Source organism: Protopterus annectens, chromosome 9.part0 (genome assembly GCF_019279795.1).
Source record: "Protopterus annectens isolate FY-2018-M chromosome 9.part0, PAN1.0, whole genome shotgun sequence".
In the NCBI taxonomy this organism is placed as follows: Eukaryota; Metazoa; Chordata; order Ceratodontiformes; family Protopteridae; genus Protopterus; species Protopterus annectens.
In genome coordinates, this window is record NC_056743.1 from 255,983,497 (window position 1) to 256,005,652 (window position 22,156).

The window sequence follows — 22,156 nt, forward strand, 5'->3', positions numbered from 1 at the left end:
TGTATTCCTTGCCTAGGCCCTGACCACGAAGTTGCTAGTTGTCTGTTTTGTGCTAGATTCAACCAACGCACTATTAAGCGTCTGTTCGATTTTGCTTTACATTATTTTGGCCGAAGGTTTAACTGTATAATGCCGTCGAACAACCGACGACCGGAGTCAATAAAAAGTGCAAGGACAAAGAAAAAGACAGGCATCCGAGGTCCAAAACTTATGACTAAGCCTCTTCTAGGCCATTCGCCAGTTTTCAGTGAAGCGTTTTCGCAGCCCCTGACACCTGTTACCTTAGAGCCACAGGCCGCCTCAGACTCCCACGTTGAGACAGCTAGGCTTCTGGAAACTCAATGTATTGGGCCTGCGGAAACAATTCCCTCAGATGGGTCCGGAGCCACTGAGCAAGCATCGGCTTTTCCGGGTGTTTTCAGACCTACACAGCTTACTATCAAGACCACTTCAGCCGTCAAGGCAAAGTCTAAAACACCTTTAAAGACAAAGAAACAAGTACAGCATTTTCCTGGACAGTCATCTATGCCAAAGAAACAGATCCTCAAAATGGCCGAGGACCTAATTACTTTGATCAGGGGTTCCCATCCCTCTCCTGATCAAAGGCCTAGGCAAGACACTGACTTTAACTCCTCTCACCAGGTTTCTATTTCTTCTGATTCCTGTTCAGAACAGGGATATTCTCTTCCTCCCTATGAGGACTCTGATGCTGAAGAATCTATCCCTTCAGCCTCTCCTCCCTGAGGACTACTCTTTTGGGGAAAACCTATACACTATGAGGGAACATTTCCATTGGGAGAGCCAGGATTATTCAGAATCCAAGGAAAGGCTCCAAGACTTTCTTTTATTGCCTCAGCACATGCCCCCTGCTGTCCCCCCTGTGCTTGATATTGTTGATGTATTTTCTGAATCCAGTTTGACTCCTGATTCTTTACCCCCTGCACCAGTTAAGCCAGATGGGTACTACAGGGTCCCAGACACTCATAAATTTCTTCATAAAAATCCTTCTGCTGATCCAGAAACTATTTTTCAGGGTCCCAAAGAGGTCAAGGCTTCCACTGCAAAAAAAACCCTGTTCCCTCTGATAGGGATTCTAGAGCACTGGACAGATGGGGGAAGAAAGTTTACAACTCTGCTATTTTAGCTGTAAGGGCTTTAAACTGCCAGTTTCACATGCTTAAATATCAAAAATACCTGAACAAGTGGGAAAGCATACTTTGCAATGTGGTTTTGATTCATTAGAGGCATCTTGCAGAGCCGCAGTTACAGGTTGTCATTTGAAGGCATGCTTGGTTAATAGAACAGAGTTTACTTGATCATATGAAAGCAAAATTATTGGATGACCCATTACAGCATGATACTTTGGTGTTAAGGCCGAAGAGTTATTAAAGAAAATGGAGGATAAAGCAAAATCAATGCAGACAGTAAAGGATTTCTTACAGGTCCAGCCACCTAGATTTAGCAGGAACTGGCCTTCTAAAAATTGGTCCTTTCCAGTGTCAGACAGGCCACAGAGGCAGATACAGATGCCCAAGAGGCAGATCTCAGCCTCAAGGTTCATACAGACCTAAACAATGGGGTGCATCAGCCCCCAAAGCCGGAGAAGACAAATCACAACCTTATAGGAAACAGTCCCAATGACTTTCCCTTACAAGTGCCAAGCACTTACCTTTTGGCAGCACCCTTAGGGGGAAAACTAGATTTTTTCTCACAAAATTGGCTCGTGATCACCCAGGACAAATGGGTATTGAATATTGTTTTGCAGGGTTACAGGTTCCACTTTCACACCCTTCCAGGGTCAAAAGGTATGCCAGACCTGCCACACAATCAATGGGCAGAGGCACAAAAACAAATTTCTGCTCTCATGGACATGAGGGCTATTCCAAAAGTGCCACAGCAAGAGCAGGGGCAAGGATTTTACTCTACTTTTCTTGGTACCCAGAAAGGACAAAGCCTGGAGACCAGTACTGCACCTGTCTATTTTAAATACTTTCCTGGACTTTCCAGAATACAATATGTTGACACTGCGGCAACTTCTACCCATGCTGACCAAGAAGGGACCTCAGAGGCATACCTGCATGTTCCAATCAGACAATCTTGCAGAAGATACCTCAGATTCATAGTTGGCTCATTGCATTACCAATTCTCTGCACTGCCCTTTGGCTTATCTACTACGCCCATGGTCTTCACAAAATGCTTGGCACCAGTAGTTGCAATTTGCAGACAAAAAGGAATTCAAATATATCCCTACTTGGACGATTGCCTTATTCAAGCAGAGAGCAAGGACATTCCACTGAAGTATCTGGCATTTGTAAAAAGATTACTAATTTGCCTAGGGTACACAGTAAACGAAATGTAATCAAATCTAGTGCCCTCTCAAGAGATAATATTCTTGGGTGCAAGCTTAAATACAACTGCCCAGATGGCTTGTCTCATGCCAGACAAGCAAAGGCAACTGACTCATTACTTTCAAATGATGGCAACAAAGACCCAGCTACCTGCAAGAAAAATTCTGCAGGCTTTGGGATTCATGACATCATGCATCCTGCTAATTCCGTATTCAAGACTGCATATGAGGAAGCTACAATGATATCTTAAAAAGTGTTTGGACTCAACATTGCCACAGCCTGGAAACAATAATAACTCTTATTCCCTGCCTGCAACAGGAGTTTCGATGGTGAGCACTGGCCTGTCACCCCAACAAGGGACAGCCTTTCACTTTACCCACAGCCAGGCAGACACTAACAACAGATGCATCGGATTATGCCTTGGGGGCACACATGGCAAGAAAATGTATTCAGGGCACGTGGCCCGCGGACCAAATGCATCTTCATATCAATCAAAAAGAGATGCTAGCTGTACAAAATGCCCTGACAGCCTTCAAGGATCTACTACGTCCAGGACAACTTTTGCTAAAGACAGGCAATACTACAGTTATGTGGTACATAAACAAGCAAGGGGGCACACATTCCTACCCCTTCCACAAAGTCATGGCTTGCCTGCAGAACACACACTGACCTGTCAAGTACACCTCTAGGCACAATTCCTGCAGGAAAGAAAAGTACTCTGGCAGATGAACTTAGCAGAAACCTCATGGACCCTCACAAGTGGAAACTAGATCCACAAGTCTTCAGCATAACAAGGAAATGGGGATGCCCAGACATAGATCTTTTTGCTTCCCCTCAACTGCCAACTACAGAGATTCTGCACAAGGACTTATCACTCACAAGCATGGAAAGTGGATGCTGTATCATTCAGGTGGAAAACCCTAACAGTTTATGCCTTTCCACCCCTGCCTCTCCTCCCCTAGGTACTCCTAAATGTCAGACAAGAGAAGCCAAAAATGATTCTGATTGCCCCTGACAGGCCACACCCGCACTGGTACCCAATCCTAAAGAGCTTGTCTCAAGGCCCAGCCTGGACTTTACCTCAAATTCCTCATCATCTGACTCCACAAAATAATCAGATCCTGCACAGCTAACTTAGAACCTTTAAATCTGGCTGCATGGCAAATAATGTAGCCACTCGGAACAAACCTCTCTCTAAAGCTGTTATGGATGTAATTTTGGAAGCCAGGAGGCCTAGCACCAGGAAATCTTATGCAGGAAAAAGGAAGAGATTCTTTGCTTGTTAACAGGCACAAGGACTCTAACCACTTGTTCCAAATATTCCTCAGATTTTACAATACCTAACAGAGATGCTGGACAAAGGCCTATCCTTCTCATCAATTAAGATCCATGCCTCTGCCATTTCAGCTCATTACAATACGGAACCTCCTATTTTCTCACATCCTCTGCTAAGACAGTACCTCAGAGGGGCAAAAAAAATAAGACCCCCCCCCCAGGGAGAGCACAGATACCTACATGGTACGTCAGCTTTGTCTTGGAAAAGCTCACACTGCCTCCTTTTGAGCTAGCCAATACAGCTGAGATAAAATTCTTATCATGGAAAACTCCTTCCTGAAGTTATTGCTAGGAGCAGAGTAGTGTCTCAGTTACAGGCATTGATGGCAGTGGAACCTTTTATCATTTTTCATCCGGACAGGGTTTCTCTAAGGACAAATCCAACATTCATGCCAAAGGTAGTATCCAGTGTGGCTCTTAACCAAACCATTCATTTGCCAACTTTTTATCCAAATCCCCAGAATAAAGGGGAGAGACTTCTGCACTCTTTGGACATACAAAGGCAGCTGCACTTCTACTTGGACAAAACAAAAGCTTTCAGAAAAACTGAGCAACTGTTTGTAGCATATGCTGCAGGATCACAAGGAAAGGCTATTTCAAAGCAGACTATTTCAAAATGGATAGGACACTGAATTTGTTTCTGCTATGCACAGCATGGCAAATCAGTGCCTAAGAATATTAGGCCACATTCTACCAGGGCACCAGCCACTTCAGCAGCCTTTCTCAATGGAGTACCAACCAAGGAAATTTTGGAGGCTGCAACTTGGAGTTCAATGCACACTTTTACCAAGCATTATCACTTATGTCTTTACTCTAAATCCAGAGCAGGCTTTGCCAGTGCAGTTCTGCAGGGCCTCATAGCCACTCCTAATCCTATTTAGACCCAGCCGCCCTACCTCGGCTTTGGGATTCAACCCAAGTGTAATGACTGCAGCAGTGAATACACTCTAACATCTACATTTATGGTAGGTACACAACTGTACTTATACCCCTGACGTTATGGAAGAGGAGACAGCAACCGACGCAGGACCCAAGACTTTGTTATTCAAGCCGACTGAGGGCATCCTGCCAGTAGATTACCCAAATGTAATGACTGCAACAATGAATACACTCAAGATCTACATTTATGGTAAGTGTACACAACTGTACTTTTAGTCTCTTCTGTTTTTCAAGTTACTACGTATTGTTTAAGATTTGTGCAGGTCTGTAGATACCGCTACCACTGGTACTGTTTTAAGGAAGTTTTCCTGGCTACATTCTCAAAAACTCCCAAATCTGATGTCCATTGCATTGTGCATCACCACTGGGTCTGCAGATCTAACTCTGCCATATCTTCCAAGCTCATCTCTCTTCCGTAATGCCCCACTTCTCTTAACCCTCAGATCTTGTTTGCTGCCTTCCAGCACAGATGCAATTCTGCAGCCACAGTTTCAAGATAACTGTTTATTTATTATTCTAGCTTATAGTGATTTGTATCCTTTTTCTCGGTCTTTCTATCTTTGTCAGATTAGTTTGTTATACCACCTTCCCTTTAACTAGTTCCTTTCAAGTTTATTGCTGGTGTTACTGTTTCCTGCCCTCCTTGTCTCTTAACAGTTCTTCCCCTTCTCCTTTTCCTTCCTTTACTATATGGGGGGGGGTCTTGGTATTTTCACTTTTTTTAGGGTTAGCGTGCGTGTGTCCTTGGACACTAACTTCCACTATGTTGACAAACCCATGGATTTCAAAAGGTGTGCCTGTTGTGGGCATAAGATTTCCCTCTTTGCTGCCCCCAAGAGATGTGCATGTTGTCTTGAGCCAGGGCACTTGGAGGTCCAATGCCAGTTCTGTGCATCCTTCACTCCCCGAGCCCTTGCTGATCGGCTTATCAAGTTTATTTTAAGAGGCTTCTTACCGACCTTTGGAGCTCAAACTCCCACTTTTAAGAAGCATGCCCCCTCTGCTGCCCAAGGGTCCACGTCTTCCTTACCAGAGAAGCGCCAAAAATTGTTGGATCCCTCTACATCAAATCCTACCAGGTCTTGCATCTCTTTGGATCTGAGAAACTCTTCAGATCTGTTACAGTTGGTGCTGGACAAGACTTTTTTTCTCTGTTGGATCCTTAGCCGTTTGGCCCTAGCAGCCTTTTGTATCCCACAGAAGTGGTTCAGATCAAAAGCTTTTCATCTCCAAACAAAACCTTCTTAGGTCAGAAACGTCCCGATTGGAAATCCCAGAGTCGTACTCTGTATTGGAGCAAATTTCCTTTCCCTGCCCCAGCCGTCCAGACCAGTCTGTTTCTAGTTAGGTCCAAACATTCTTAGATCTCCTCTAGATCCTCAGCTGTCCCACTCAGACATGAACAGGATGATGTGGAGTTTCCTTAAAGCTCTGATTCAGCTGGGGATCTTTCCTTCTCTGACCCATGCAGGGTCTTTCAGAACTCCAACCCGAATACCTCCACCTCCTCCTCTGATTCAACCCTCTGTTCCAGAGTTTTGGGATCTGATTTTCCTGACTGGGCCATTGGAGTGTGGAGTCTGCCTTTTTTTGGACTTTGGCAGTGTCCTAGTCTAGCTCAGATGCAGTACCCATAGAGCGGGTCCCAGACCAGAGATGTTGGTGTTGGCTCAGACCTTTTTGGAGTCTTTCCCTTCCCCTGGGGGCCTCGACCCTTTGACAGTTGGGGCCTGGTGCCTTCTTGGGTCATCTGATCAGGTTGGTTTCATCGTCCTCTCCCTTAGTAGCCCCAGCTCCTAGGGTGGGGGGGGGGGCAGGCCTCCCTTGCTTTGTCTGGCTTCCAGGTGGAAGAAGAGTGTTTTTCCAAACCGCACGATGTGGCACCTCTTCCCCAGGTCTTCTCCAATCCCCTCCTGATCAGACCTTTGCTCCTGTCCATCTTGTCAGTAGTCAGCCTATCTAGGAGAGCCTCCACACCTAATGTCAACTGGAGGGTTCCCCTGTCTTCACAGTCCTCTCCCGAGTATCCTGCAGGGGGAGGTTCATCACAAGAGACTGTGCAAGAGGAAGCACCCAGGTTTCCCTTTGGAGTTGTTGACCGAGGGCACCGACTTTAAAGGTTATGGGTCCCCCCGATCATATCTCCTTCTGGATATCTTGGAAATACTTGATCAAAAGTGTGGCTGGTTGTCCCAACCCACTTCCTCCAAGGAGTCAGTGTTCCTGGAGGCCTTTGGGATGGACCGATCTGTGTCGTGGGTAGCCCCACCGGCAGATGAGCTCATTGCCCTTACCGCCTGTGAGCTTGGAAGGAGCCAGACATTGTGGAGTTCGTCCTTAAACATGCAGACAAATTCCTTGGTTCTCTCAGTGAAGGTCTTTAATGGAGTAAAGGTGTCCCAGTTGATGACATTGTGGTGTCAGTAGACACTAAGAAGGAGCTAGCTGAGCAGAGCTCCACTGTTCATCCCCTGAAGAGACAGGCATGGGAAATGCGTTGACGCCTTTGCCACCTTTATGCTGAGAGCATTAAGTTCCTTCGCACACTTTACATGCCTCCAGAGAGACCCGATTTAAGAAATCATGAACACTGATGCATTCTTTTGTCTGAGGAGTACCTCAAAAAGCTGTCTTCCACAACTGGCCACTATGTCTTCAGTCACCAATTCCTGAAAGAGGTTAACTTCTCATGCTGCGGAAGGTTCTTCTCAAGCAGCCGGTTCAAGCATACCACTTAGACATGCCTGGATGAGGCTTTGTGGAGTCGTTTAAGGTATCATTCATTAATGCCCCATTTGACGGTTTCCCATTGTTTGGACCATCGGTTAAAAAACTCTTAACCATAGCGAGCAGGAAGGTAAGACCTTATCTGCTTTAGGAATTGAATTTTCTTCCCCCTAAAGGGCCTTCTCCAGGAACCAATGGAGTGGGAAGATGCGTTTCCCGTAAGACTCAAGGGTGGGGGGGGGGGGGGTTCTTTCAAATTTGCAGGATTAATTCTCTAGAGGCAGAGTATTCAATGGTCTATGCTGTCCCAGAGGGAGAAGGGATACACAAAACCAGGGCTTGAGAGAACCCTTCTCTGCCGGGCCCTATCAGCACTCCTGCTGCACTGTCCTACCCTGGAGGCAGTCCGGGGCAGATTAACACCCAGACTCCTGGACAAGCTTAGCAAATGACAACTGGGTGTTAAACATAATTTCTGGAGGTTACTATGTTCCCTTTTCCCTTCCTCCTACCAGTTCTGGGAGGTATCTCCCCGATATGCCACCCAGTCAGAGAGGGAGTGTGCGCCATCCTAGAGATTCAGAAACATATAGAAAGTCACCTAGGAGGTCCCAATTGAACATCAAGGATGCGGACCATACTCTTGTTTCTTTTTTGTATCAAAGAAAACAGGGGACCATCAGACTGCTCAAATCTAAAATCGGTTGAACTTATTTGTAAAGAAGTCAAAGTTCCGCATGGTTATGGTACAGCCCATACTGCCGCTGCTACGCAAGTACGAATGATGGATGTGCTGTGTAGATCTCCAGGATGTGTACTGTGGTATCAGAGTAGACAGGCACTACAGGAGACATAACTACCAATTCAGAGCACTGCCCTCCAGATGTTCACCAAATGCATGGCAGTGCTTGCAGCCCACCTCCATCTGCAAAGATTCTAGGTGTTTCCATACCTAGACAGTTAGCTTCTGGTGGCACCTACAAGGCATCAACTACTTTGGGCCATTCAGATTACGCTGCTACTCTTAATTGCCTGGGCATCGCAGTGAATTTGACGAAATCTGACATATCCTTTACATGGTGTAGAGTTCATAGGAACACAGTTGAACTTGCACAGATAGCTGCCCTAACCCCACAGAGAATAAGATCATTGAGACAGAAGTTTCAGCTGTTACTAGATAACCCGACACTACCAGCTCATCTGGTTCTTATGGCCCTAGGGCCCATGTCAGCTGCCTTTCTTCTCTGCTCCTTCTAGCAAGATTCTTCATGTGAGTTTTCCAGTGGACCTTGCAGTCCAGTGTTTAATCTGTATAATTTGTTGTCAACCCCCATCAGACTAACTCAGATTTTGCAGGTGTCGTCTGTAGTAGTGGATGCTGACCGACTACCTCCATGTCAGTAGACCTTTCACCTCCCTTCCACCTGTAGCCACAGTGACCACAGATGCTTCCCTGTTGGGATGGGGGGTTGTGCATTTTCAGGGGAGGTTGGTCCAAGGCATGTGGTCCACAACAGAGCCAAATTGCACATAAATGTCCTGGAGATGAGGGTGGTGGTTCTGACGTACAGTATTTTCAGCACTGCCTTCCTCTGGGAAAAATTGCAGTTCTTAGACTATATCAGTTGTTTGGTACATTAAAGAAGCAGAGAGGAACCCGATTTACATCCATTGTGCAGGGAGGCCATGAGGGTTTGGGAATGGGTGATCTCTTCAAATTGCTTTTTTATTGCAGTGCACATTCCAGGGGAGTCCAGCGTTCTAGTGGACAGACTAAGCAGATCGATCTAGAGTCCACAAGTGTTCCCTGAATTGTCAGTACCGAATCGGATATTCAGCCATTGTGGTCATTCTTGCTGTGACCTCTTTGCCTTTCTCCTTAACAAGTGCAGCAAGTACTTCCCTCTGATCTGTCCTTGGGGGAGTCACCCAGTGATGCTCTAGTCCACAAACGGCCCTCCGGTCTCCTGTATGTTTATCCCTCTATTTTCCAAAGTCTTACTGAATGCCAGCAGGTTGAAGACTACTTTAATTTTTATTGCTCCCTTCTAGCCTTGTCCGGTGTGGTTCCCCTTCCTGCAGTCTTACAGCAAGTATTCCCCATGGATACTGGATCCCGGACAGGATCTAATCTCCCATCCATCGGAACTTCCGATTCTCTATATCCGATCCCGAAGACTAACAGCTTGGTTTCTCCACTACCAGTGATTCTATGAAAGTCCAGGCTGACCTCCCTGGTCCAAGTCTTGGAAGACTTCTGAGAAGCAAGTATGTAATAGTAAATGGAAGAAATTTTCCATTTGGGCATCTGAGCGGAGGATTGTTCCTTTTTCTGCCTGTGTTTTGGATATTCTGATTTTTCTCAGTTCACTTTTTCAGCATGGAGCTGGTTTTTCCACTGTAAAGTTACTACTAGCATCTGTTACAAATTTTCATGTAGGGAAAGGTTACAATCTTTTGTGTTCTCTCCTCTCATGAAGGCCCTGCATAATCTTGAAGTGAAGTCTTTCATCTTAGACCTCCCATAAAAGATCCTTCTTTACTGTGGGGCTCTCACTGTAGTGCTTCAAGGCCTTAATTGGGGACCCTTCAAATTTGCTAGCTCATGTGACTTAAAATTATGTTGCAAGATTATTTTTCTAGTGGCCATCACTTCAGCAAGACGTGTGTCGTAATTGCAATCTCAGTCTTCCAGCCACCTTACATTACCTTCTTCAAAGATGGTCTCCCTCAGAATGAATCCTTCCTTCATTCAGAAGGTTGCCACAGAGGCAGTAACAAGACAATGTACTTGCCTGTATCCTTCCCTAATTATTCCAATAAGGTCACATTGTATGCTGCAATTGCTGGATGTGCATGGATGATTGCGCTTCCATTTACACAGAACTAAACCACACAAAACCTGAACTATTTAACTCCTCACCAAATAGATTAGAGCAGACTGTATCCAAGATTACTTTAGCCAAGTGGATTACTGATTGTATTTCTATGATCTACTTCAAGCATGGCATGCGACTTCCCTTTCCTGTTAGAGCTCACTCTACCAGGTCCATGTCTACCTCATCTGCTTTCTCAAGAACTTTGACGAAATTTGTGCAGCAGCAACCTGTTCCAAACCTTGAGCTTTTGTATCGCACTGTAAGTTGGACATTATTTCTAGAAACAGGGGACTGACTCAGTAGTAGTACATAATGAAATGGACAGCATCAGATTAGAAGCTATGTACTTACCATAACTTGCATCTGTGTTTTCCAGTTTCATTATGCACCTCATCCCACCTTCTTTCCCCCATCCTAAAATCAGCTGAGAGCGGTAGAGAGGTTATGGGGACCCATAGGTTCCTAGTTTGAGCTTCAGCGAGGTTGCTTTCTTTTGGTTTTTCCAGTAGTGTAAATAAATTGCTTTTGAGAGGGCAGCAAAGTCTTTCTGAGCAGTTAGAGAAGGAGTGGGATGTTATGAAAGGAGGAGGAGCTTGAGGCTCTGATTACAAGTCCGGAAGAAATGGCTGAATCGGATTAGAGGTCTGATCGTAGAACCAGTGGTGATGCATAATGAAATTGGGCAACACAGTTGCCAAGTTATGCTAAGTACATAATTTCATTTTTAACAGAAGTTTTCATTTCTCCCTTGGATAGAGATTTTAGTTTCTGGACCTTATGCTGCAAAGGTTACCAGAAAGCAAGAAAGAGAAGCTGATTCATAAAATTTCGCAAGAGTCGTCAGCCCTTCTCCTAGTCGACATTCTCCAAAGCATTTCAACTTTTGCTTAAAAAAAAAAAAAAAATTTGTCTCCAAAATGCTGTTAAGATGTTAAAAGGCAAGGAGGGTCCAAAAAGATGGTGCCCCCCCCCCCAAAAAAAAGAACAAAAGGCACGAATAACTCTATGAATGACCTTGCCTTTTACCCTTGCATTACCTTAATTCTTTAAAAAAAAAAAAAAAATCTGAATCTCCTTTTCTGTCTTTGGCAATAGATTGTTTTAAACAAATGGGTAATGAATCATCTAGGATATGTATGGCAGTGCGAAGAAACTCCTTTTCAGGGATTCTTCGTCTGCCAGACAAATTTCTCTCTCGTCTTGTCTTGCCTCATATGCTGTTGTGTGTGTATGTAATAGAAGCTGTTCCCCCTCCTCAGTTACGGGAAATATTTTACTTCAGAATATTTTTTGGGCCAAAGAAAGAAGTCTTCAAGACAAGCTCTTATCTTTTCCTTTCTTTCTTTTTCTTTCTTTCTTTCCTGAATTAGTGTTTGGTGCCCAAGTTCATGATGCTTTTCAATTAATGTCTTGTTGCCCCTTTTTCCTTGTTTGAAGTTTGTGCCGTAGACTTAAGATGGACATTGTCGCATTCTTATTCAGGCAGATTTCAGGCCTGCCTTAAAATAGTGTCATCCAGACACTATCGTTTTTCTGACTTAACATTCAGTCTACTGCTCCAAGACTTGTTTGCACAGTGTATAGCTCCTGTCAAAGCCTGCTGCAGGGTATCCACATTTTTCCAGTATTTAGACAACTTGCTCATCTTTGCAGAGTCTGAAAAGTGTCTGGAATCTTTCTTTGTTGAGAGAGCTCCTACACAGTGTTCCAAGAGAATAATAAGTCTTCTCACTTTTGAATCACAATTGTGTTTTCGGGATGCCTGCTCGACACCTCAGTACTACGAGGTCTTCCCCAGGGAAAAAATATCTTTGTGTAGATTTATTCTAGAGCTTTTCTATTTGGTCTTTTGATTCGGCAAACTAATCCAGGTCTTACAGTAACCCCATCCCCATAAAAGAAAGCAGGTCGTCTGAGTGCAGTGTCAGTGGGCATAAGTGTCTGAGATTTTAATACGAGACAGACCAAAACACACAAACATGAAAGATTCTACCTCTTACAAATGCTGTCGACTCTTAAGTTATCTTTGATCCCTGGGACCTCTGAGTTTGTTTATAGCCAATACCACAGTGATGTGGTACATAAGCAAGGGGGAGGGGAACCCGATCTTAACCTCCTATGTGGAGTAGATATTTTAGCACTGGATATAGCTTTACAGCACACTCTCTTTCTATAGGCGTCTTGCATTCTGGCAGAGCAGAATTGTCTAGCAGACAAGCTGAGCATGACCAGGGCAAAATCTCTGGGGTTAAAACTGAATTGAGGTAAATTATCTAATTTATGCTTTATCAGGGAGGGACCTCCTAGTGTTTGTCTTGTACAAGAAGAACTTTTTCTAAGTGTTTGCATTTCCTGATAGAAGAATGTTGGCTATATGAAGAATCTGAGACAAAAATCAAAGTGGCAGGGTTCCTCTCTGATGCATCCTGTGAGCAGAGAAACCAGGCAATGGTTTCCTGTTCCCCCTTTGTGTTTTATTTAAAATCATTAGTAAAGAAAATAAGGGACTCGGATATTCAAATATATACTTGATATCACCAAGAAAAGCTGGCTTTATTTGCAGATGTTATGTTATTTTGTACTTGATGGAACCAGAAAAGGATTTGTCAGTTTTGTGGAACATGAGATGGTTCCAAGTATTTTCGGGATATAAAATTAATGAAGACAAAATGAAGGATATATATAGCTATAAACTGTACCCACACTTGGATTGGTTCAGTGGTACTCATATTTATGGGGACGTGGTAAAAAGTATTTTAGAGTGGATTAACAAGGATTCTGTTACGGCAGCTAAGAATATGTGGAAAGAAGCTAAAAAGGTAATACAAAAAAACAAACAAACTGGAAGCTCCTGCATATGGATATCAAGATAAAAGCAGTTAAAATGTTTGTCCCTTTAGTTTTATACATGCATATTTTTATCAGTCGGAGGAGAAATTGTGGATAGTGATAAGAGTTGACCGAGTTTGTCTGGGGAAGGGAAGTGGGCAAGAGTCAAATGAGGTTAAATTTGATTCCCAATAGAACAAGGAGATTTTAGGATTACCTGATTTTGAAAGGATATTTAGAGCTACACAGTTAAATTTCTTGTACATAAAACAAGTAGAAAACTGCAGTTCAGATTGGAAAGGGATTATGATGAAACAGTGGGTAATAAAGAAAGCTGAAAGAGTGGGATTGTGGATGCAGATCCTTAAGGAGAAGAACGGTGTAGAGAATATTATGTTCAAAGTAGCTAAAAAGTACACCGAGAACTAAGCCAACTTGGGAGTGGAGAAGGATTCTGCCAATAGGTGTGACTGCATATACAGAGAATAGGCAAGAGGGGACTGGAATTTACTGGAGGAAGCTGGCAAATGAAGCAAAGTGTTAAGAACAAATAATTAGAGGAGGAAAGGTAATAGAATGAGAAGAGGCCAAGAAGACATTTAGATTGCAGGCTAGTGATTGGTTTCCCTATCAGGGATTGATGTCACCAAGACAGAGAAAGGGCTAGGAAAATCGTAAATTGAAAATTTGCACTAGTTGAGTTTTAAATTCAATCTAAACCAGGAGCTGCTGTTAAAAGGAGGATTAATAGGGTATATAAAATAATTGGACGATAACTGTTAGTCAATCAGAGGAGTTCATGAAAGATTGGTAAGACTGTACTGTATTCATATATTTTCTTTGTTTCTGTCCTTTGTTGTCTGCACTGTTTGTTTCTCAGGGTAGCTAGTTAGCTAGTTTCAAGTGGAAGTTGTTGAGCCAGCCCATCTTAGGTGTTGGCCATTGCCTAAGGTGTATTTTCTGTGTTGCATTTCTTGTACAGACTTCATTTCTTTGAATCTGTGCAGAGCTGACATAGCAGAGCTAAATTCCTGGCTGTGTTGGATTCTATTACCAGACTGATAAGTACACTTTTTTTGCAATTCTATTTGCATTGCACTGTATTTATGCATTTGCATTATTGTTTCTGTCCTTTTTTGTCTGCACTGTGTGATTTTCTGCCCTCCCATTTGTTGTGTTAAAATTGGTGGTTTTGGAATTGGCCGCCCCGGCTGTAAATATGAGTTTGGCAAGTCCTCCCAGTCCAGTCTCATTTGATCACTCAATCTAGTGCACTGAGAGCATCTGGGAAGGTCAGCCCCCTTAGTTCCCTAATCTTGAACTGTCTTCTGTTTGCTCCCTCTTCCACTTCAAAAAAATTATACTTTCATTCAGCTGCTTTTATTGTAATTGTGTTCTTCATATTGTATTACCTTATTTTTGCTGTGTTCTCTTAAGTGTTCAAATGGTTTTATTCTGCTGCATTTATTACTGCTTGCTAGTAGCCTGATTAAATTTATCTGTTCTAAGAATCTTGGCTTTGGTTTTAGTACTTTTTGCTTCAGGCCAGTTACTTTACATTTCAGAAGGTTCTTTGTGGTCTACACTCTTGGGGACAAGCCCTTATCAAAACCCTCTCTCCACAAGTCCGCCCAAGCATATTCGGGACACTATATATGGAGAATTCCCATAAGTTTCTCCTGCCAGCCAGGTTGACATGGGCATACTGAGACAGTGTAGCAACTGCCTCATGTTTACTGACACTTCTCCTAGCACATAATTCTTCCACCTGCAAGAAATGCTTGTACATCGGTAACCTGGCGTCCATGGTGTCTCGTGCTACAGTCAGTACTCCTGACAAAAAGGAGACTGCCATCACAAACACCACACCACTCACATCATATAGCCAAGCACAACACACACACGCACCTATGCAAAGGTCATCAATAACAACTTACCTAAACAGCAGAGAGACACGCAACACCAAACACATTACACACAGCAGACCACACCAGAGTCTCTCAAACACAGCTCATAATGCAAAACAATAAACCATCACAGCCAAGACATAAACCTAAACCAAACATACTAGTCATTGGTGACTCAGTTGTGAGATACGCCTATGTCTTCCTCACCAGGCTCGAGTCTGGTGCCAAAATCAGTCACATCTTGCACGCACTTACGTTTCTCCACAAGTACGACTCTCTCATTGTTCATGTTGGTGTAAATGACTTGAGATGTACCTCCTTGAATTATATGGAGAGACCTAATTGAGCTCTGAGTATGTGTTCCAGGCAGGTATGACCGTAGCCCTAAGCAGCATCCTACATTCACCAAGATTGATGCCCCAATTACCAACAAAAACTGTTTGACTTGAACAATTGGCTTAGTTTCAGGTGTCATTCCAAGGGGATCCAGTATCCGTTTGAGATAACATGGTTGACCGGCCTCTGTGCTTTGCCAGAGATGGCCTTCACCTGTCACCACTAAATTTCTGGACCCTGTCCAAGGCTCTCGCCTCCCCCATTGTGCCTTTTTCTAGACAGTGTCCCAAAGACAAACCTTCCAACATAAAAGATCTTTCAGAAAGTAAATTGAAGGTCATGCTGCTTAATGCTAGGAGCCTTAACCTGAAAATGGACTCCCTGCAGGCTCTCCTTGCACTGGAAGATGCCGATGTCCGTGTGGTCATGAAAACTTGGTTCAGGGCTGTGGAGAGCACCCCTGCCTTTACCTCATTCCACACATTCCTACCCCAAAATGAGGTCTGGAAGACTAAGGGTTGTGAAGTCGCTGTCTTAATTAAGGACAGGTACACCTCCAGACTGGTTTGCCAGCATGATGTGCTGGAACTACTCCAGGTGCAACTGACAGTTGGTAAGACACCCATCCAAGTTATCGCAAGCTATAGACCCCCCTCCATGACTCAGGACACCCACTCCTTTTACCTGGGTCTACTTGACTCCATTAAGGTACCCATTAATACCCTGATCCTTGGTGAATTCATTTACCCCACCATAGACTGGGTGAACTATTCTTGCACTAATGCACTCTTGCAACGGTTCCTTGAGTTAATCACTTTTAACAGTAGACCAGCTCATCTCTTTCCCTACAAGAGGAGATATTCTGCACTTGGTTCTCAACAACATGGGCGACTGCTGCACCTGTCCCATAGTATGTTTTTCTTGGTGAGATCAGATCATCAGACTGTCTCATTCGAAGGTTCTATCCCAACCAGTCGTAATCAAGCTAAAAAAAACTTTCTCAAAAGCCGACTACAACCTCCTTAAGGGATGGTATCTGTAGCTTCACCCCCCCCCCCCCCAGAGGGTGCAGACAACTATGTTGAACAATACGCCAATGCAGTATACAAGCACCTGTACAACTGCATGGACTCTGCCATATCCAAAAGAACTAAAACCTGTTCCTCAAGGAAACGCAAACCTGTTTGGTGGCCATCCTCAATCAACAGGCTTTGCAACAAAAGGAAGAAACTGTTCTCCAAGGGTAAAAAGGAACACATTCTGAATTGGAAAACTCCCTCCTTAGCCGCAACAAGCAAATTAGATCACTAGTGAAAATCTCTAAGGCCAGTTATGAATCGAAACTAGCCTCCAAAACAATGGGAAACCATAAAGTCTTCGATTTATGTCAGGAACCTCTGTGGCAAAGCCGGGTTTGTTCTGAATTAATACTTAACAGTATGACTTAAACTGATCCTTTTCACTTAGCCAACCTGCTAGCAGATAGGTTCAGCGTAAACTTCACCCTCTGTGCCCCCCCCCCCAAAGGCCCTTTCAACATCTTCGATACTTGTCCTGCACCTCACATCTTCGTAGATTGTGTTAAGGCCCTGTCCAAGGCAAAGAACAGTTTCCATGGGAATTAATAGTATCCCAGGATGTGTTCTGCACCATCTCCAGCAAGAACACGCTTGGCCATTGAGCACCATATTGAACCACAGCCCAAGTACAGGCTTCCTTCCAGCAGAGTGGAGAACTTCCATTGTCATCCCCTTGCCCAAAGGTGGTGCCACTACTGACCCCAGAAACTATCACCCCATTAGCTTGACAAGTCTGTTCTGTAAAGCTATGGAGTGTGTTAGGGATCTTGTTAACAAAACTAATCTCCAAGCACTCTACCCCACCCAGTTTGGATTCATCAAGGGCAGATCTTGCCTGTTGAACCTGGTTGACTTCTTTGAGACGGTCACCAAGGCCATGGATGAGGGAACGTCTGTTCATACAGCTTACCTTGACTTATCCATGGGCTTTGACACACTCCCCCCACTTGGGCAACATCGTAAAGCTAACACAACTTGACTTAAATACCTTTCTCATCAGGTGGTTGACCAACTGGCTCACCAACAGGACCCTCAAAGTCAAAATAGGCACCTCCAACTCCAGTAGCAGACCTGTCACTTGTGGAGTTCCCCAGGGATATGTCCTGGGGCCCCTACTTTTTGGCATCTGTTTCCTAGAGGTCCAGGTAAAGACAAAGCTGACAAAATTTGCAGACTACTGTAAGTTGGGTGCTGTCATTGACTTCCCAAATGATACCATACTGCATGAGGGTCACAAAGCAACTAGTGATTGCTGCTAAAGTTATGTCCTCAAGCTAAATGCAAAAAAAAAAAAATGCATCATACCATTTGGAAAAAAACATGACCCCTGCTGATTACCACATCAACGGCAACCCCCTAAGACACAATCTGTGGTGAGACCTGGGTAGTCTGGTTGATAACATCACATTTGACCATCATGTAGCAGCAGTGGTAAGAAAACGCTTTTACTTCATCTCATAAGTTAAGGGATTGCATTCAGAAAAAAGGAAGGTTATTGCCTCTCTGTACTTCTCCCTCATTAGACCATTAATTGAGTATAACACCCCGTTTGAGATGCACCTCTCCAAACATGCACCAACTGGAAAGGCCACTGAAATATCTCACAAAACGAATACATGGCCTCCAACACCTGTCCTGTGCAGACAGGCTGAAATCACTATCACTGTACTTGTATCATACGGATTGCTCATGGGTGATCTGTGTCTCGTCTACAAGGCAATCTCTGACCCTGCCCTGCTAGAAATGCTCCATATCCATAAGTCTTTTTCCTCATGTACTACCCACTCAGAAGGCCTGAAACTAATATCCAGCATCAACAAAACCTGCTGGAGAGACTGGTTTGTCTTCCAGAGGCTGCCCCATCTTCAAGTACAGCCTTGAGTTGTTGGGGAAGCTACAAATTTGTCCTAGGGGTTCCACCTGTGTCCCCCATTGACAGGGGTGACGAATGCTGACTGAGGTTTCTTTTGCAGATAAACTCTTGGCTAGGCTTGTAAGGGCCCCAGGGCCAATAGCCTAGTAAACTCCTGTGATCCTATGAATCCACAAAGAAGCAATAGGAGAAAATGGTGTACGGCTCGCAAATATGCATCCGAATCTAGAAGATTTAGGATTTTTGCTTGGAAGTGTTTGCATAAATACTTTATACCCAAAGCAGACTCCAAAGAATTTTTCCTCTGATAGATGGCAAACGTTGGAGGTGTAATGGGGAAGAAATAGATAATTGGGAAACGTATGTTTTGTGAGTGTAATGAGCTGGAAGACTTTGAGCTGGGATGCAGGATCTGCATTGCCAAGACATAGTAAGCCTGTAAGTTTAATTCTGGTGGCTGCCAAGAAAGCAATTATTAGAAAATGGAAATCCGTCTAAACTAGAAGTAGTTAATGTTGTAACAGATAAAGAACAGGAAGTGGGATCTTCAGAAAAGGGTAGCAGTAAATTACATAGAAAAATGGGAATGTGGACATACATGCAGAAAAATGTTTTGGAGGAGTAAGGTTTAAAAGAAGACAAGAATTTAACAATTTAATGTTGCTTTGGTTATATGATGGAACCCGAAAGATGGTGAACTGTGCTTGGGCCGGGCGAAGCCAGAGGTAACTCTGGTAGAGGTCCATAGAAGTCCTGACGTGCAAATCGGTTGTCCAACCTGGTTATAGGGGCAAAAGACTAATCGAACCATCTAGTAACAGGTTCCCCTCTGAAGTTTCCATCAGGATAGCTGGTGATTGGCGGATGCAGTTTTATCTAATAAAGCAAATTATTAGACGTCTTGGTGTTGAAAGTGTCTCAACCTATTCTCAAACTTTAAATTGGTAAGAAACTTGACTCGCTGGCTTGGAGCCGGGTGTGGAATGCAAGTGCCCAGTGGGCCACTTTTAGTAAGCAGAACTGACGCTGCAGGTTGAACCGAACGCTGGGTTAAGGTGCCCAATGCCCACAGACCCCAGAAAATGTGTTGGTTGATTTAGACAGTAGGACGGTGGCCATGGAAGTCTGAATCTGTTAAGGAGTGTGTAACAACTCTCCTGCCAAATCAATTAGCCTTGAAAATGGATGACGCTGGAGCATCAGGCCCATACCCAGCCATCGCTGGCACTGGGAGCTGAGGGGGGCTATACTGCGATGAGTAGGAGGGCCACTGCAGTGGCACTGAAGCCCAGGGCGAGGGCCTGGGTGGAGCTCCCGAGGGTGCTGATCTTGGTAGTAGTAGCAAATAATATTCATTCAAATACAACATTCAAATGTTAAGTTATACGGTATGGAGCAATATATGTGATGTAAGATAATGTAAATGTGAACTTTTTAATATAGTTTGATTACTTTAAATGCAAGTTTGGCCATGTCACAAGTGATGATTCAATAAAGGTGTTTAAAAAAAAAAACTTATGGAAAGTACATTGTTCTTACAATTATGTAACATAATTTGATTTGACTTAAAATGTTTAAGACTTAAATGATATTTAATGTAATTAAAAATAAAAATGTCTGCAGTTAGTGTTTGGAATGTTAGTTTTCCAGACCATAGCAGATGAGATACTTGTGCAGTTTTAATGCTGGTGGGTGCATGAAAAGGGGAATGCAGTGATGCCACTCATTTTTTTTTTTGTGTTGAATCCAATTTTCTTTGTTCTTGACATGATACTATAGTAAGTAATGAATTACATCTTACTTCCTTGCAGGGTAAACTGGATGACTACCAGTCAAAACTAAACCGGGGAGAGCATCTCAATCAGGATCAGTTGGTAAGCATTTTATCACCTCATATGCAACTGTCTTGGGTATGGGGAAGAATAGAGGTGAGCATAGTTATTGAAGGCAGGGGAACAAGGTACTTGTACAATTGATTTTACAGAGAAGTAGTGTTAACTCTTTGCCTAGTAAGAGTTAAGTTGGAACATGAACAGATCGAATTATTCTGGAAAGTGTGTAAAGCTTTCTATTCAACACTTGAGCTTATAGTTGAATTGATAACATTATTTGAAAAGATACATTGAATGGGATGTTCTTGGAACTTGGACCTTTGCTTTGAAATTGTGAATGTGGTAACAATGTAACAACCTCAGATTCCCCAATGAAAAGTGATGTTGCCCCTTCACTTGACCTTTTGCCATACAGATGATTAATACTAGTATTGAACATGTTATACTTGTCATTTCATTAGGAGCATTGCTTTCCTTATACTGTATAGGCTTTTGTATTCCTAATATTTGAGGTAGCTTTGCGCATTATTTTAGGATTAACTGGAAAATCTGACCTGATATTGAGGTTGCAAGACTTCATTACTTGCGTGTTAGGTATAGATTTAGAGTTTTATAGTGTTTCTGAAATGGAATATCAGTGCAAATAAGATCACATAAGTTAAAAGAATTGTTAAGATGGAAACTAGGAGTACAGACGTGGATGGTAGTGCGGAGGCTACAGCATAGTAAAGGAGTTGTTGGGTACAAGAAAACTGCGATTGCTGCAGAGTGAGTTGAATTTGTATGTTTAACTGGGTGACTGGAGTGGTACTTCATTACACCACCTGCAGAAAGCTCTGCGAGTCCGGAATAGTACAGTAGCAAGGGTACATCACAAGACAGCAGATAATTTTGGGGGTTGGAGTTGCTTATAGGAAGTAAAACATAAAAGATTATGTGGATGCTCCCTAGCATTACTAAACATATTATAGCCTGATGGAGGGGTTGCAAAATAGCTCCTAGGGTAAGGCATCTTAAAATATGGCTCTGGGTGCCCAAGGGAAATAAGGTTTTGGTAGGTGGGGAGGGGTGTAGATGCATTCGAAGAGTGGTGGTTGGAGAACTTCAGTTGACAGTCTGGTGCACAACATTGTGAATGGAACTTGAGAAGTTTTCACTGAAAGTTGATACTGTAAAGTCTTTTGCCACAAAAGAAGTAAAACCCTATTTTGAAGCAGTGTTTCTGGTTGGGTGCACACTGCACAAGTTGTACTTAAAAGTCTTGCATCTGACAGTGGAGTTTAAGGAAGGTATGCAGAGAAAGGCACTTCAGTAGCATTCTCAAAGGTGCTTTTAATTTTGTGATAGGAAAACGAGGAAAGCAGTTGGAGTGTAAAGTGTATTGTGCTGTGAGCAATCATGTGGAAAACCTGGCTACTGGACTATGTTAAAAAATGTAAGGCTTTGCTTTGCTGTCAGCCTACTCCTTGATGGGGAAAACAACTGATAATTCTCAAAGCTGGGCAAGAACATATTAAATTAACCACCGTCATCTGGAGGTTGAGGTGTGGGGATAAGATGAGCACAAGTAGTGTAAGTGAATATCCTCATTGTGATTGCCCTTGATCAGTTCAGATACCAGATACTTTTCCTCCCCTTTCTTTAGGCCTGGCAGACATCTCTCCTTGACGTCAGGATATCTGTGTATAAGGGTAGTCGGACAGTACCATGTTTTCTTTACATTACTTGACATCAGAGGATGAAGCATCCAATTTGGTTTGTCTCTGCCAAAGAATTTCCAAAGTGAAGTGTTTTGGTGGAAACCATTTACTAGTACTACATTCGGCTGCTCCCGTTAGGGGTCACCACAGCAGATCAACTGTCTCCATTTCTTCCTGTCCTCTGCATCTTGCTCTGTCACACCAACCACCTGCATGGCCTCTCACACCACATCCATAAACCTTATCCTAGGCCTTCCTCTTTTCCTGTTACCTGGCACTTCATCCTTAGCATCTTTTTCCAATATACTCTGCATCCCTCCTCAGCACATGTCCAAACCAACGTAATCTTGCCACGCTGGCTTTGTCTCCAAA

General features: G+C 43.5%; 1 protein-coding gene across 7 annotated transcripts in view; it reads left to right on the plus strand.

Annotated features, from left to right (window-relative positions):
• Nucleotides 1–22,156, plus strand: part of CAPRIN1 (cell cycle associated protein 1) — a 2,078,829-nt gene that overhangs the window by 173,755 nt on the left and 1,882,918 nt on the right. For all 7 annotated transcript variants that reach the window (XM_044082838.1, XM_044082839.1, XM_044082842.1 and 4 more), the window contains exon 3: nucleotides 20,064–20,126. In XM_044082838.1, coding sequence (XP_043938773.1) covers nucleotides 20,064–20,126 — 63 coding nt within the window. The remainder of the gene's footprint in view (nucleotides 1–20,063; nucleotides 20,127–22,156) is intronic.